The sequence below is a fragment of the Callithrix jacchus genome, chromosome 7 (genome assembly GCF_049354715.1).
Source record: "Callithrix jacchus isolate 240 chromosome 7, calJac240_pri, whole genome shotgun sequence".
Lineage (NCBI taxonomy): Eukaryota > Metazoa > Chordata > Mammalia > Primates > Cebidae > Callithrix > Callithrix jacchus.
Window position 1 is genome coordinate 19436903 of NC_133508.1, and position 18091 is coordinate 19454993.

General features: G+C 37.4%; 1 protein-coding gene across 1 annotated transcript in view; it reads left to right on the top strand.

The window, feature by feature from the left end:
- Positions 1-18091, top strand: part of ARL5B (ARF like GTPase 5B) — a 31867-nt gene that overhangs the window by 6885 nt on the left and 6891 nt on the right. The window contains exons 2-5 of the mRNA XM_035306895.3: positions 9410-9470; positions 11313-11460; positions 16062-16145; positions 17356-17507. Of these exons, the coding sequence (XP_035162786.1) occupies positions 9410-9470; positions 11313-11460; positions 16062-16145; positions 17356-17507 (445 nt within the window). The remainder of the gene's footprint in view (positions 1-9409; positions 9471-11312; positions 11461-16061; positions 16146-17355; positions 17508-18091) is intronic.

The window sequence follows — 18091 nt, forward strand, 5'->3', positions numbered from 1 at the left end:
AGATGGAGTCTCGCTCTATCTCCCAGTCTAGAGTGCAGTAGCACAATTTCGGCTCACTGCAGCCTTGCCTCCTGGGTTCAAGCAATTCTCTTGCCTCAGCCTCCCGAGTAGGTGGGACTATAGGCGTGCACCACCATGCCTGGCTAATTTTTTGTATTTTTAGTAGAGATGGGGTTTCACTGCGTTAGCCATGATGGTCTTGAACTGCTGACCTTGTGTTCCGTCCACCTCAGCCTCCCAAAGTGCTGAGATTATAGGCCTGAGCCACTACACCCAGCTTAGACCATTCTTTATGAATGGTTTAGTTAACTCACTAATTCATTCAGATTTCTTATCAAATGTGACTCTTCAGAGATGCTTACTCCGATCACATTATCAAAAATAGTACTCTTGCTAAGTGGGGTGGCTCATTCCTATAATCCTAGCTACTCAGGAGGCTGAGGTGGGAGGATCACTTGAGCCCAGGAGTTGGAGGCTGTAGAAAGCTATGTTCATACCACTGCACTCCAGCCTGGGAGATAGAGTGAGACCCTAACTCTAAATATAAAATAAATAAATAATTAGCAGTCATCCCCCACAAACATTCATTCTCTGGTTTTGTTTGAGACTGGGTTTTACCATGTTGGCCAGGCTGATCTTGAACTGACCTCAAGTGATTTACCTGCTTTGGCCTCCCAAAGTGCTGGGATAACAAGCCTAAATCACTGTGTTTGGCCTTTTCTCTGTCTTTACTTTGCTGTTTTTCTCGATAATGTTTTTATTATATGTAATTATATTATAAATGTGTTTACTTCTTTATTGTCTGTTTCTTTCAGTGGAGATAACTTCTCTAGGCATGAACTTTGTCTTATTCATTATTGTATCCCCAATGCCTGGCCCATAGTAGGTGCTAATTTTTTTCCAAATTTTTTTCAACATAAAATCTTACATAAAAGTGATACATATATATTGTTTTAAATAAGTTAAACATTTTAAAATGATGTGTGTCCCTCATATCTCTTGAAACTTGTAACTTTTTTTCCAGGATATAATTTTTAAACATTATCATTTATCTTATGGTTAAAAAAAGAAGTTAGTACTTTTATTTCCCCTCCTACTTGTCCTGATACAGTATTTTGGTTTAATCCACACTTAGTGTTTTCATTATTGTGACTGTAAAGTTTTTTACAGCTGAGCCATAGTGTGCTGTAATTATATTCCTTTTTTTCAATGACTTCTTCCTTCTTGAGTAAATAATTCAAACTTCTCATTGCTTTAGTTTTCTTTGTACATTTGGAGAAACTGTTTCACACTATCCAAAAGCCTCTGGGTAAGTTTTTCCCACCTCACACCTATCAGATGATTGATCTTTCCTCCCAGCTCCCTCTGTCCTCCATCCTGCCCTGATCTGGACTTGTTTTCCTCTGTGCCTGGTATACAGCTGTGCTGAACTTGACTTTCGTTTCAGTCTAGGAATTTCCATTGCTTTTTTATTGCATTAAACCTATGTGTTATTTCTTGCTTTACTCTCACTTCTTGATGAAGCACATTCTTTAGAAATTTCCTGTGAAAGTGTCCGTAGCGTATTTTTGTTTTGTTCTATTTTATCTTAAGGTCTTTATCTTTTATTTTAGACAGGATTTTGTTGTGTTGCCAGGGCTGGTCTAGAATTCTTGGGCTAAAGCAGTCTTCCTGCATCATAAGTGGTAACTTTTTTGCATTTCCACATGTGTGAAGATTTATTTGACTGTCCTCACTTTTGATTTATAATTGGTCTGGCTGCAGAATTCTGAGTTGGAAAACATTTCTTTCAGAATCCTAAAGACTGTCTTTTCTTCATTCTTGATTTTTTTCTCCTCTAGCAGTTTTTAGAATTTTCTGTTTAGCTCTGGTGTTTTTAAATTTCAGGGGGTGTACCCTGTTACGTCATTTTAAAAATGCATTATATGTAGGCTCTCTGAACTTTTTTATCCTAAAGATATACCTCCTTTGGTTGTGTGATTTTTTTTTTTTTTATTTCATAATTTCTCATCAGATTTTTTTTTATTCCTCATTTTTTCTTCTTTTTTTTGAGAGAAGGAAAGAAAAAAATGAGTAAAGGAGAGGAAGAAAGAGGAAGAGAAAGAGGGAGGATGAAGGGAAATATTGCTTTATTCTGAAAAAAGATGGGTATTAATAATGACCAATCAATGTTTCATTTAAACCTATGAGTAGGTGTGATGTGGTATTGACAAGAATGTATATTTTGTGTCTTTGAAGTGGAGAGCTCTATAAATATTTATTAAGTTTACTTGTTCTGGATCTGAGTTCGAGTCCTTGATATCCTTATTAATTTTCTGTCTCATTGAATCTAAGTCTCCTATCTGGGTGTTAGGATCGTTAGCTCTTGTTGTTGCGTTGATCCTTTTACCACTATATCTTTGTTGCTTTAAAATCTATTTTATCCGATACGAGAATTGCAACTCCTGCGTTTCATTTATTTATTTATTTATTTTTGCTCTCCATTTGGTTGGTAAATCTTTCTCCATCCCTTTGTTTTGAGTCTTTGTGTATCCTTGCATGTGAAACAGCTCTGGATGTAACATGCCATTGGGTTTTGGCTGTGTCTTTTGATTGGGGGATTTAGTCGATTTAAATTTAGGGTTACTGCCATTTGATGTTAACTGGCTGTTTTATCCATTTGTTGATGTAAATTCTTCTTTATGTTGGTGCTCTTTACTTTTTGGTATTTTTTAGAAAGGCTAATACTGGTTGTTTCTTTCTGTGTGTAATGCTTCTTTCAGAAGCTCTTGTAAAGCAGGCCTGGTGGTAATAAAATCTCTGAGTACTTGCTTGTTCATAAAAGATTTTATTTTTCCTTCAGTTGTGAAGCTTAGTTTGGCTGGATATGAAATTCTGGGCTGAAGGTTCTGTTCTTTGAGGATGTTGAATATTGGCCCCCACTCTCTTCTGGCTTGTAGAGTTTCTGCTGAGAGATCTGCTGTAAGTCTGATAGGCTTGCCTTTGTGGGTAACCTGACCTCTGGCTGCCCTTAGTATTTTCTTCTTCGTTTCAACCCTAGTGAATCTAACGATTATGTGCCTTGGGGTTGCTCTTCTTGAGGAATATCTTTGTGGTGTTCTCTGTATTACCTGGGGTTGAATATTGACCTACTTTGCTAGTTTAGGAAAATTTTCCTGAATAATTTCCTGAAGGGTATTTTCCAGCTTGGATTCATTCTCTCCGTCGCATTCAGGTACACCTATCAAATGTAAATTTGGTCTTTTCACATAGTCCCACATTTCTTGGAGACTTTGCTCATTCCTTTTTATCCTTTTTTCTCTAATCTTTTCTTCTCATTTTATTTCATTAAGTTGGACTTTGACCTCTGATATCCTTTCTTTTGCTTGAACAATTCGAGTGTTTAAACCTGTGCATACTTCTCGGAGTTCCTGTATTGTATTCTTCAGTTCCATTAATTCACTTATTTTCCTCTCTACGTTGTGTATTCTCAATAGGATTTCATCAAGCCTTTTTTCAAAGTTCTTAGTTTCTTTACGTTGGGCCACAACATGTTCTTTTAACTCGCAGAAGTTTTTTATCCATTCCCTGAAGCGTGATTCTGTTATTGGGATGAGCTCGTTCTCCATCAAGCCTTGTTCCATTGTTGATGTGGAACTGTGATCATCTTTAGAGGGAGAGGCGTTCTGATTTTGAGTATTCTCAGCCTTTTTATGCTGGTTTCTTCCCATCATTGTAAATTTATCCTCCTGTCATCTTTGAAATTACCAACTTTCAGATTGGGTCTCTTGAGTGGACATCCAAGTTGTTAGTTCCCAGGGCCAGAACGGCGGCGTTAAGACCGATGGTGCTTTTCTGCCCAGGATTCTCCTGTCTGGCTTCCTTCTTGTGTCCTTAATAGGCGACTCTGCCTTCCCGGGGCTCCAAACGTTGGTCAGAAGGGGAACCAGTCTCGTTTACTCTGCGCCGAGAGCTGCTGCGCTGGCCTCTGGAGGCATGCTGGGGACCCGTGTGGGTCCTCCAAACCTCGGTCAGAAGGGGAGCCAGCCCTGTTTACTCTGCTCCAAGAGCCGAGGTTGCCCGCGAAACCGCTTCGCCGGCCACAAGAGTCGCGCTGGCGACCCGTGTGACTCCTCCACTGGGGATCTTCTGCTCCGTGAGCGACCAGAATTTGTCTGAAAGTGTGGTGTCCTCTAGTTCTCTGCGCTTTCACTGAGACCTGCAATCCCGAGATGTTAGCAATCAGCCATCTTGGATTGTTCCACTTATTCCTCATTTCTGGAAATTCTATTGGTCATAGTCTGCTCAACTGGTTATCAAAGATTCTTTTCTATCTTACTGTGTTATGTCTTTCTTTTTTGTTTTGAGCTCTATTTTGTAGGTTATTTTCTTGGTCTTTCAATTCTCCTGTTAAGTATTTTGGTTCAGCTATCATAGTTTTCATTTATAAAATCTTTTTCTTATTTGCTAAATTTTTTATAATTTCTCTTGGGGCATTTTTTTTCATGAACACTATGTCTTCTAAGTTTTTTGAAACTTCCATTGCATGAATGCACCACAGTTTATTCCTTTACATCTTGATGGGTAGTAATACGATAAATACCTTTAAGACTTTTTGTAGACATATTTTTATTCTTTTAGGTAAATATCCTGGATGCCATTTCAGGACAGATACAATATTACTTGTATAAGAAATTGCCAGATTATTTTCTAAAGTGGTTATACCATCTTTGTACTCTCACCAAGAGTGTTTGAGAATTCTGCATGTTCTGCATTCCTACCAACATTTGGTGTTGTCAGTCTTTCATTTTAGGCATTCTCTTGGATGTGTAGTGGTATCTCATTATCGTTTCAATTTACGTTTCTCTGGTGACTATTGAAGTTGATGACTATTTCATGTGTTTATTGGCTGTTTGTATATAGTCCTTTGAAGACAGTTCATATCCTTTGCCTATTAAAACAATTTTATGTGTGCTGGGTGTGGTTACTCATGCTGTAATCCCAGCATTTAGGGAGACCAAGGCAGGCAGATCATCTGAGATCAGTAGTTCGGGACCAGCCTGGCCAACATGGCAAAACCCCATCTCTACTAAAAATACAAAAATTATCTGGGCATGGTGGCACGTGACTGTAATCCCAACTACTCAGGAGGCTGAGGCAGGAGAATCGCTTGAACTAGGAAGTTGGAGATTACCGTGAGCTGAGTTCATGCCACTGTACTCCAACCTGGCAATAGAGCGAGACTCTATCTCAAAAACAAAAAAGTAAAAAATATGTTTTTTCATATCTACTACAGAAATGAGAAGAAACTAGGATCTAGAACATGGTTATCTTTTCCCTTAGGCTTTAAGCTTCTTGAAGATAATACATTTTAAATACTCATTCAATACAAAAGCATTTTTAAATTATAAAATATTTTAGGAATTAAAAAATAAAATCTCTTTAAACATTGTATTTATATCTAGCCTGCTACTATTATATAAATAGTATTAAAAGTGACCAGGTTAATGAAACATTATGTAATAGCTTAGAGCTCCACCTCTGGAATCAAAGATTCTCTTTACTTCCCAGCATTATGACTTTTGGCATGTTATTCAACTCAAGGCTCAATTTGTTCATCTGCAAAATGAGAAATATTATCACTTTCCCTTAGAATGATTATGAGGATAAACTTACATATTGCATGTAAAACACTAGTATATTACTTTCATTATTGACATTTTTTTTCCTGGTATCTGAGACTTGGATTCTAGATCTCATCCTTAAGAATGTTACTAATATGATACTTCTGTATCTATTACTTTGTAGTAATTACACTATTTTGTAAGTGCTTGTTTACATACTCAATAAGATTCTTGAGGGCAGAGTCATTGCCTTGTTCATCTTAATCACAAATATCGCAGGCATTTAAATGAACTTAGTAAATGTTGAGTTGTTAAATAATCAGGTTTGCGCTGCTGCTCTTAAACACTTTAGGTGTTCTGGAATATGGGTACTGTGCTGGGAATGGGGGGAGGCCAGAGAATTATGGAGGAAGGTTAATATGGCATAGCAGAAAGAGCAGGGAAATTCTAGCTTTCACTGTGTAATTACAAGAGAAAATTACTTAACTTCCTAGGACTTCAGTTTCCTTATCTATAAAATAAGTAAGGTGTTCCGGGTCTGCAGTTTTGGGCTATCTTGGAGTCAGGTTTTTAGATGTGCATTTGGAGAGGAAGGCATGGAGAAGGGAGGAATATGTCTCAAGTACTGTGGTTTGTCTCAAGCAAATCTTATGATCCTATAGTCAGTGTAATGTAGGACAGTTAGTTTTTTATGGGTTTTTGTTTATTTTCAAGAGCCAGACTTCCTTGGTTATTCATCATTGGTGTCTAGGTCTTCAAGTCTTAGATGTGACATCACATCATCTAGCTTTTTACTGCCTTTCTCCTTGCAGTAATTCAAACTTCTGTGCTAGATTCCAAATGTTCTAAGTTACCAAGTTGGATATTTTCGTTCATTTCGTTGATTTTTTTGGTTGTTTACACACTGTCTATGTATAAGACCTTCTGTAGTTACATGGCAGTGTTGCTGCAGATGTTATAGACTTAGAAGGTGGCAATCTCTTCTTATATTTTTTAGGCTTTCTTATGTGTTAAAATTATAAGTTGGTCACTTTATCACACAATTGAACAATATCAGATTTTAATGTGTTAGAATAAATTTGGACACATTTCACAAGTTATTTATTTTTAACACTGCTATTATTTAGTGCTTCTTTAATACTCTTCTTCCCATGGTGTTAGTCTATTGCAGTCATTCATTTTTTTTTAACCTGCATTTTTCTACAAGTGTTCTCACTAATTTTCTTTTGGATACCCATCCTATATATTTAGTCTTTATGTCTCATTACCGAAAAAAGAAAAAGAAAAGAACAAACACAATAGCTAAGAGTGCAGAGAAACTTCCGTGCACGCACTTGATCAAAATTAAACAAAAACTATTAAATTGGACCTTTTCTTCAGTTAGTATAAATAAACGTGCATCATGTGGGGCTCTGGATATGCATAGATTAGTAAAGGCACTCTTCTTTCTTAGCCTTTTATTGGGGGAAAGAACACAGCTTGGTCTCTTGGAAGAGAGAGATTTCTAGTGAAATACGATGTCTCAGGTGACTGTCTCGTAGTATGTGGACACATTGTTAAAACATTATTTTTTTCTTTTGTTTTGTTTTCTTTCTTCTTTGAGAGAGGGTCTTACTTTGTTGCCCAAGCTGGAGTGCAGTGGCCCCATCAACACTCACTGTAATCTTGACCTCCCAGGTTCAAGCCGTCCTCCCACCTCAGCCTCCTGAGTAGGTGGGACTATAGGCATGTGCCACCATACCTGGCTAACTTTTTTTTTTTTTAAGAGGTGATATCTTACTGTATTGCTCAGTTTGGTCTCAAACTCCCAGATTCAACTGATAACTTCTCCTTGGCCTCCCAAAGTGTTGGAATTACAGGGATGAGCCTCTGTGCCTGGCCTAAAACATTCTGATTTACTATAACTGACAGTCCAGTGTCTTAACCCAAAATTACTTCACGTTAGGGACCTACCTTTTAAAATAGTGCATTATTGGTGAATTTTGCCATCACAGGCCTTCAGTATTATGTGAAGCATCGTAATGCAAAATGTGAAGCAAGGAGCAGGATTGTTTGAAAATGAGCTGGGTATTTACTTGAGTTGCTTCAACAAGGAGCCATCTGGTACTATCCCTCCATTCCTTTCTCCCAACAGGATTATCTGCATTCAGGTTTTGCTTATCTTTAAACTAATGGCTTCCTTCTCACCACTATAAGCATCTTGTTTTCTCTAGATGCTTGGTAGGTGGAGTTTCTAGCTCTCGCCAAAATTTAGAATGCTTAGTGCCAGGTAATCTGTTTGTTCCTCCACTGTTACACATTCTTGTACTTTGAGGGATTGCAAACAGGATAATATGTAAAGACTGGCTTCATTAGAAATTAGAGGATATGTAGCTGTTCATGGTGGCATGCACTTGGGGTCTTAGCTACTCAGGAGGCTCAGGTAGGAGGATCACTTGAGCCTGAGAGGTCAATGGTGCAATGAGTCTTGATCATGAGACTACTTCAGCCTGGGCAACAAAGTGAGACCATGTCTCAAAAGAAAGAGTGGTGGGGAGACGAGAGAGAGGGAGAGGAAGAGAGAATTATAATGAGTTATACTAAGCAGGCAAGTTTTGTTTTGTTTTGTTTTGTTTTGTTTTACAAAACAGCTTCTGCCATGGCGAAAATAGCCCTTCCAGAAGACCATGTCTGTTTATTCTCAACTGTTACAGGCTGTGCCGAGACTGTAGGTCATTAGAAGACCTGCACATCTCAAGAACTTAACTTTTTCTGGTCCCTCTTTCTTTGGCTGATGAAGTATTATGACTTCAGAATCGGAATATGATCTGAGGGTTGATTGTATGACCAGAATGTTGGCATTCACCAGAGGTCATCAAGAAGAGGAGGGTTCTGATGTGAGATGTGCCAAATTGTGGCCTATAAATCGACTGTGTTGTGATTCTGTGGCGACTTCCTTAGTGCACTGTTGATGTTAACTTGTAACCTTTCAAGCATTCTTCTGCTTTGGAGAAGGGGATTTTTAGTTTACTTGGCATAAGTTAAAATTTAGGGAAGATGGTATCTGGGGTGTTTTCTGTATTCAAAGGACATTGCAGAATATGTACCACTTAACAGAATAATTAGATGAGCTTTAGCAACTGCTTATTAAAAGAGGTGACTAGTGCATGACACCCAAAAGAAGAAAGAACTGAAGAGGTTTTAGTTGTACAAAGAGCAGAAACAGCATCTGCTCAAAAGGATTGTAGCATCCAGATGGAAAAAAAAAAGTTAAACAGTAAGAGATTGTGTAAAACCTTGTTGAGAATATACATATGTCTTTGTGACAGATGAAACATTTCAATTTTAAGCTTTAAATGGGATTTTTTAAGTGAGAGGAAGAAACAGATCTTGGTACACATAGGTGGGAAAATTTACAGATGTGAAAACAATTTGATAAAAAGCTAACTTGATTGGTGCAGAGCTAAAAAGGTATGTAAAAGAGGCTTTTTAAAAAACTTACATTTTAGGTTATAATTTTTGCCTAGATTAACATTTGGGTCTCCCCTCCTCTAGACACAGTACAAGTGACCAACTTCTCTGGTGTTTCCTGCCTACCCATCTCCCACGTTCTTTTACAAGAGAACTAGACAGAGAATCAATGATAATTGATGTCTTACTTTACCTAGGTGGCCTTAGCAACATAACATTTCTTTCTGTATTTTAACAGTCTAGTAATAGATATTCAGTGAATGATTCTCATTAATGAGCTAATAATCATTGTTAAAAGCATGTAATTGCACTAATGCAGCAGTGTTAAATGTTTATGGTTTGCTTTCTTTTTGTAGAACACAAAGTAATTATAGTGGGACTGGATAATGCAGGGAAAACCACCATTCTTTACCAATTGTAAGTATGGGTGTTTATTAAACAGTTTTCACTAGTTATTGAAACTAATGTTTTTGTAATTATATGGTTTTTTTAAATTTTACTAAACACAATCTATAGAAAAGTGAGTGAAATAAACAGTTGTATATTTGCTAAAGCCTTCACAAACACTAAATTGTTTTCTGGCCTTGAAAGAAAGACTTAATATTAAACTAAAATAAATAAAGGCTGGGGTGAGGTGATAAAGTGGATTTCACTTAGTTCTGGGGTTGATGTAAATAAATTCATAGCTCTAGGAAGCTATTGCTACTCTCCTGACTAATAGCTTTGGAATTTTTAACATAGCCAGGCTTGTCAAGTCAAAAGAAATGTGATCACTCCAAAAATACTGCTGCAGTAGCTTGCAAGAGGTAGAGGCTTGAGACTTGGAGAGAAATCTATAAATACCTTAGGAAATTCCACTTGTTAGAGTACTTTCCATTATCCTTTCAGTGCCAATGAAATGATCCTTATTAAGCAATTGAAATGGATCTACCAAACACTTTAACAAAATAGTTAGACATTTCTTTGCACCACTATGTGGTCCTTACCTCTTGCCACTCATCTTGCATTGGAAAACAGCTCGCCAGAAGTAGCCAGTGATTAACGCATTTGTCAACTACTTTGCTAAAAAGCTACTGACTTAAGGTTTGTTGTTTCAGAGTTGACTAACTACTTGTTTTTCTTGAAAACATTTTCATTCATTAGTTACTAGGTGTCTAAATATGAAATAGCTTTAAAAATCACATGTAAACATTTCAGAAATCTGTCATCTTATTTCACAAACCTGAAATAATTTTATGCATGGCTTCAAAAATATACATAAAACCCAAGAGAGAATTGCACACCTCCTCTAACACAGACAGTACTGGCACATTACCTGCAAGGGCATATTTGTTGAATTAATTGATAAACGTAGCCTTACCAATGATTATGATAATGCGAAGGGTATGAGCTTCAGCATTCTAAATGTGTGTGTGTGTGTGTGTGTGTGTGTGTGTATTTGAGACAGAGTTTTGCTCTGTTGTTGACGCTGGAGTGCAATGGCACGATCTCCACTCACTGCAACTTCCACGTCCTGGCTTCAAGCAGTTCTCCTTCTTCAGCTTCCTGAGTAACTAGGATTACAGGTGCCTGTCACTATGCCCTGCAAATTTTTGTATTTTTAGTAGAGATGAGGTTTTGCCATGTTGGTCAGGCTAGTCTCAAACTCTTGACCTCAGGTGATCCACCCGAAGTACTAGAATTACAGGCATGAACTACCACGCCTGGCCTTCTACTATTTAGAGTTAATTAAAATATTTAGAGTTAATTAAAATTTTCACTTGCCCGTGGTCTTCTTTTTAGGACTACTTTAGATTAATATGCCTGAACTAATTTTTGTGGCTAAGTCTCAATTTAGACAGTCTTCAAAACTGTGGCTAGCCTACTATCCAATATTTGCTGTTTTGCAAGTATTGGTGTCACAGTCACCTAGAAACTTGCTCTTTCAGGATGGGATGAGACATTGGGTCTTATCTAAGCGATAGCAGTGCATGGTGGTGTGGCAATTTTTGGCCACAGAAATGCAAATTCACACCACACTGTTTCCTTCCTTTCCCATCAAGCTTGCAATTCCTTCCATTAAAAAAACAAATAAATCCAAAAACAAAGTCTTTCTTCTGAAGTTGTTTAGCTATTTATTCACACAAATGTTCTCCAGGTTTCTAATTTGTATGCTAATGATCATTGCTGCAGAAGGTTGATCTTAAAAATACAGAGATAAAAGTTGCTTCAGGTTCTCAAGATTTATAAGCGCTTTTATGGTGTCTTGTCTTTTAACAGCTTAATGAATGAAGTGGTTCATACTTCTCCAACAATAGGCAGCAATGTTGAAGAAATAGTTGTGAAGAACACTCATTTTCTTATGTGGGATATTGGTGGTCAGGAGTCCCTGCGGTCATCGTGGAACACATATTACTCAAACACAGAGGTACGCTAAAATTAATTTTGAATTTTAATCAACAGGACCAAAGAGTAAATATAGAAGGTAGATAGGCTGCACCTGGTCATGTTGACAGTTGCCTTTTAATAAGATCCTTTGTTGTAAGGAATTTGGTGGGTTAATCAGGCCACAGGGTCCAGCCTCACAGGTCGACTTATCAGTCGAGGCAAGAACAATGGTTAAAATTTCGCAAGGTCGGTTATCAGGCACTGCAGGAGCTAGCTGCTCTTCTTCTCCCTTTGCGGTTTTTCTGTGACCTTAGACTTTCCTGCTCGGGGAGGCCATCTGGAGGTGTATGTGTGAGTCGCAGGGGTCACCATAACTTGACTATGGTGTAGTCCATGGTGCAGTCAGTTCAAAGAACCTTGCATCACTATGTTAGCCCAGCCGGTCTCGAACTCCTGACCTCATGATCCGCCTGCCTCAGCCTCCCAAAGTGCTGAGATTACAGGCGTGAGTCACTGTGCCCGGCCAAATTTGGGTTTTCAAATAGAAGAAAAGGCAAATAGAAAGACTATTGGGAGCTGTTATTAGTTGAATGCTTACTGTTGGCCAGGCTTTCTCCATTCATCTTCACCTTTTTTTTTTTTTTTTTTTTTTGAGACAGAGTTTTGCTCTTGTTACCCAGGCTGGAGTGCAATGGCGTGATCTCGGCTCACTGCAACCTCCGCCTCCTGGCTTCAGGCAATTCTCCTGCCTTAGCCTCCTGAGTAGCTGGGATTACAGGCACGCACCACCATGCCCACCTAATTTTTTGTATTTTTAGTAGAGATGGGGTTTCATCATGTTGACCAGGATGGTCTCAATCTCTTGACCTCGTGATCCACCCACCTCGGCCTCCCAAAGTGCTGGGATTACAGGTGTGAGCCACCGCGCCCAGCCCAATTTTTTTTTTTTTTTAGCTGGAGTCTCAGTCTGTCACCCAAGCTGGAGTGCAGTGGTGCGATCTTGGCTCACTGCCGCCTCTGCCTCCCGGGTTCAACCAATTCTCCTGCCTTACCCTCCTGAGTAGCTGGGACTACAGGCCTGTGCTACTACGCTCAGCTAATGTTCTGTATTTTTAGTAGAGGCAGTATTTCACAATGTTAGCCAGAATGGTATCAGTCTTCTGACCTTGTGATCCACCCACCTCAGCCTCCCAAAGTGCATGAACTACTGTGCCTGGCCCATCTTCACCATATTTTAATGTCTCCAGGCTGGGGGAATCTGACACTTGGAGAAATTATATAGCTTTTCCTAAGATCTCACAACTTTCTAAGAGACTCTGACTCGGGGAGGAATAAAATATTTTACATTTTTTAAGTACAACTTAATTTAAAAATTTCTTATAACATGAGTTGAACATTTAAATGGTGGTAGATTGTATTTTAATTTTTAAAAAGTGGATCTGTAAATCATCTCTCCAAGTTCTCTGTCACTTGTAAGTTCAGAGCTAACCTGGGGAACAAACCTGGATATATTTGTCTTCTATTTCTGCTCTTATTTCTTTATAGAGGCAGATTTTCTTTTAAGGCCATTCAGTACAGTTTGGAGAGATTTATCCTTGAGAGTATGAGTTCACAGTTGCATCCATTTAATGGTTCTTTGCAAAGAAGTACACCTAACCAATTATTTTTTCTAAAATGAAAGCTTTTAAAAATTGGAGTTGGGAGGGAGGAGGTGGAAAAGGATGTAATGTGAAGAATTTTTGGTGAACTAAGTTTCTTTTTTAAATAAAAATAACTGTATTGTTGTAGATGTATGTTATTATAATACCATGTGTGCATGTGTCTATATATTCCATTGTAATGTGTAAGTAGTAAACTAAGATGCCATATCATAGATAATCAGCACTTGTGGTAGCACTTAATTATTTTGTTGGGGATGCAGAAGATGTTGGTAAGCAAATAGTATAAAGGATAGCTTATGTTATATTTATACCGTAAAATAACGTTCTGAAACCAGAATAAGTTAGAAAGTAAAGGAAGGGCCAAACTAGGTGGCTCACTCCTGTAATCCCAGCACTTTGGTGGGCTGAGGTGGGCGGATCACTTGAGGCCAGGAATTCGAGACCAGCATAGCCAACATGGCAAAATCCCATCATCTCTACTAAAAATACAAGACTTAGCCAGGCGTGGTGGCCTGCGCCTGTAGTCCTAGCTACTCCAGACGACAAGGCATGGTAATGGCTTGAACCTAGGAGGCAGAGGTTGCGGTGAGCAGAGATGGCACCACTGCATTTCAGCCTGAGTCTCACTGTCTCAAAAAGAAAAAAAAAAAAAAGTAAGGGATAAATGACGTTGCATATGATTAATTTAAACATCAGAGCTGTTAGTAGTTTAAAGCTGACAGGTAACTCCAGATGTGAAAAGGGTAGTTATTATTGAGGAATAGGTCAAAGTAGTTTCTAGTGAATCCATATGTACTTCAAGGATTTCAAAAGAGTGGTTCTTGAAATGACTGAAACTCTGGAGGACTTAGCATGGGTCCAGAAAGAGATATCCATTACTGATACCATTTGGATGAAATGTTCTTTTATTGAGTGATCGCTACAAGAATATCAAAATTACTACAAAGAACAATAGCCCCTGTCACTTTGCTTTTTGAAAATTCTTCAAATTGAAGAGTCCCTTAAAAGCTGCAGTGTGTCCATTATAATACAAGAAGTTACAGGTGTTAAGTAATTCCCGACACGTTTCTCTCATTAACTCACAGTTGCACCCCCAACTGCTGTCCATTCCTCCTTTGCCACGTAGCCTTCTTTCCATTTATCCCTTTCTAAGCCCAGCTCAGTTTATATTCAGATTTGTTGTCTGTTTCTGTACTTGTATTTATTTATTTTTAATTTATTTTATTTTATTTTTTTGAGACAGAGTTCATTCTTTGTTGCCCAGGTTGGAGTGCAATGGCGTAATCTCGGCTCACTGCAACCTCCGCCTCCTGGGTTCAAGCCATTCTCCTGCCTTAGCTTCCTAAGTAGCTGCGATTACAGGCATGTGCTACCACACCTGGTTAATTCTGTATTTTTAGTGGAGATGGGGTTTCACCATGTTGGTCAGGCTGGTCTCAAACTCCTGACCTCAGATGATCTGCCCACCTTGGCCTACCAAAGTGCTGCGATTACAGGCGTGAGCCACAGCACCCAGCCTATTTATTTTTCTGAGACGAAGTTTCACTGTGTTACCCAAGCTGGAGAGCAATGGCTTGATCTCAGTTCACTGCAACCTCTGCCTCCAGGGTTCAAGCAATTTTCTTGCCTCAGCCTCCCAAGTAGCTGGGACTACAGGTGCACACTACCACACCTGGCTAATTTTTGTGTTTTTAGTAGAGACAGGGTTTCACCATGTTGGTCAGGTTTGTCTTGAACTGACCTCAAGTGATCCAGCCGCTTTGGCCTCGAAAAGTGGTGGGATTACAGTCGTGAGCCACCACACCCAGCCTGTTTCCCTAATTTTAAAGTCATCTCTGTAATCTAATTTCACCCTTGCTGTTGCAGTTTATTTTGCATCTATCTCCTGCTGTAATAGCATCATTTCATCTCATTTCTTTTTATTCTGTATAAAGTATTCAGTTTAAGGGCCCTTTCTCACTATATCATCTCTATCTCTGCCTCTTCCTCACTCCCTCTCTTTTCTTTTAATGAGTCAGGTTCTCTCTGTAACCCAGGCTAGAATGCAGTTGCATGATTCTCAATGCAGCCTCAACTTATTAGGCTTAAAGCAGTCCTCCCACCTCAGCCTCCCAAGTAGGTGGGACTACATACCTAGCTAATTTTTATTTTGTTTTTTTTGTAGAGAGACAGGGTCTCACTATGTTGCCCAAGCTGGTCTCAGACTCCTGGGTTCAAGCATTCATCCCACCCCCCTGGAGTGCTGGGATTACATGTGTGTGAGCCACCATGCCTGGCCTATATCTTCTTCTTTTTATTTTATTAATTTTTAAATATGGAAGACCTATGTTTTTTCATGTATAATTTTATCAACAGATTTATCCTGTTTTTTTTTTCTGGCTTCTTGCCTTTATTTAATTTCATCTGCATCTCCAGTATATTAACTTCTAAGTATATATGTTTCAATCTTGAGCATTTATGGTTGATACTGTTTTATAAAAATGTCTTATTTATTTTTAAAATGCATTTAATCTTTTTCTTTCAAACTAGCTTTTCTTTCTAGGAGTTAGGAGATTGTGGTATATGTAAGTAAGCAATTATTGATTGTTTAGATGGATGATAATGGGGTACTTTGAAGTTTCAGTACCCCATTTTTCAGTACTTACATTTAAAAAAATATTATTTAATGTAAGTTTTCAAAAATTACTTTTTACTAACAGCATTTGAAAGCAAATCATAGTATTATGTATTTGGGCATCACTTTAAGAAAATCAAGTTGGGCACAGTTTTTATTTGTTGAAGTTATGAGTTATTTTCTTATTGTTAACATTCAGATTTTACTGCTTGATATAAAAGCTGTTTATGATGAAAAAGAGCAGTAGATGTTTTATAGTAATGATGATGCCATGTAGAGAAAGTACTTACATTACTTGAGTAGTTTTACAGAAAACTTTTCAACACCCCATTCAATTTTCTGTCTTTCCTTTTGATTTTCTTCTAGTTCATCATTCTTGTTGTTGATAGCATTGACAGGGAACGACTAGCTATTACAAAAGAAGAATTATACAGAATGTTGGCTCATGAGGTAAATGTTTAAAGCAAATCTTTAAAAAACAGTGTAGTCAAGTATGTGTGCATTGCCTTTGCTTTTTTACAAAGATAATGTGATGTGGTGTTGGCCATCTGATCATTAACACAGCTTTATATACTAAACTGATAAAAGTCTTGCGGTAAAAAATGTTAGTTACTATTTCAAACTGAAAAAAACTTAACACGTTAATTTGATTAATTAGATTATTACGGTTACTGCAGAAATTGTTCAAAGTTAGTTACTTAAGCATGCCTCTGAAAGTCTGATAAATGGAGATAAGCAATAGGAAAACTTAAGGATCTTTCCCCCAAAAGTTTATAATAACTGAAAATTCTTTAACGAATAACTTGAGATCACTTAATTCTAAGTATTTCAGGTATTTAAGGAAATTTAGTAAAACACATTCATGCACCATATTAATGTAAGGTAGGAAATACCTTTCCAGACCTTGCCAGTCCGATTTTCTTCCCTTCTCTTTCAGAGGTGACTACTATTCTACAAGTAGTGATTGTTATTCTTATGCATATTTTTATACTTTTACTACATTTTTACATCTTGAAATTATACAGAGTATTGTATTCCATGTTTTTAAAACTAATGCTATATAACATATATTCTTCTGCAGCTTGCTTTTTTCGTACAACATTGTGGTTTATCCTTAATACATTGTGATTTATTTATGTTAATATGTACTGCTTTAGTTCATTCCTTTTAACAGCTCTATAGTTTTTCATAGTATGAATGTATCGCAATCTATTCTTCTAATATTTTGGTAGTATAAACAATGCTAAAATGAATGTTAACCAATGAGTTATGTTATACTAAGACTAATAAGTAATAAGTATTGCCCAGCTTCTACCACCAGTATTCTAGTTTTCAGTTCTGGAGAAACTCTAGTATTTGGCAACATACTACCATATTTGCCTATTAGAATATTATTTATGTAGTTTTGAGTCACTATTTAAAATTCAGATGTATTTTTTTCAGTTTGACCAATATGACTCAAAAAATAAAAAATAACTTTTAATTATTTAATACTGCTCTGTTAGATTAAATAATGAAAGTACAGGTATTTGAGATTATTTTTATATTAAATGTTAGTGCCCGATTAGGTTGAAGTAGAAGCCCTTCATTATAACTGTTCAGCTGGGTAAATTTAAATTGTGGTATTTCACATATTAGAAATATTTTGTCCTGATTGCAGGATTTACGGAAGGCTGCAGTTCTTATCTTTGCAAATAAGCAGGATATGAAAGGGTGTATGACAGCAGCTGAAATCTCGAAATACCTCACCCTTAGTTCAATTAAGGATCACCCGTGGCACATTCAGTCCTGCTGTGCTCTCACAGGAGAAGGGTAAGTGTTCATCGGTCTGAGGGAAGGTATGACTTCTTTCAGATTTCTTCCAACTTCTTAGGCCAACTTGTCTTCTTCTTGAATTCTGTTTCTTTTTTGTTTGTTCTTCTCAAAGGTGATTTTTTTTTTTTTACAGTGTGTCTCAGGCTTATGACATAGAAATAATTCTAGTAGAATCACTGACAATCTTTTAATGTAAATATAATGTTTTACCAAGAAAAAGCAATAAACTGTTGAATTAAGTTTTCAAGATCCAAATTTTTTAATGTTCTTTGTTGCTTTTATCATATACTGAGAATAAACTGTAATGTTACCTTTCTTTTAAAGAGGAAGCTTGCAAGCAATTTCACATTTTCTGCAAGGATTTAAACCTAAGCTCTCAGCTTTCTTCAAGTACATCTCCTTTATTATTAGGAGGTCTTAATTTGGAGGCATAATTGTAGACAATAAACATTTGAGACAAATGCCATCATAGTCTGTTCTTCCATTTCTAACAATTTGAATGTGGGTATTAGGCCAGGAAGAACCCAGTGTTATTTACGTTTTACCCAGTTTATATCAGAGAACTTATTTATCCTCAAATC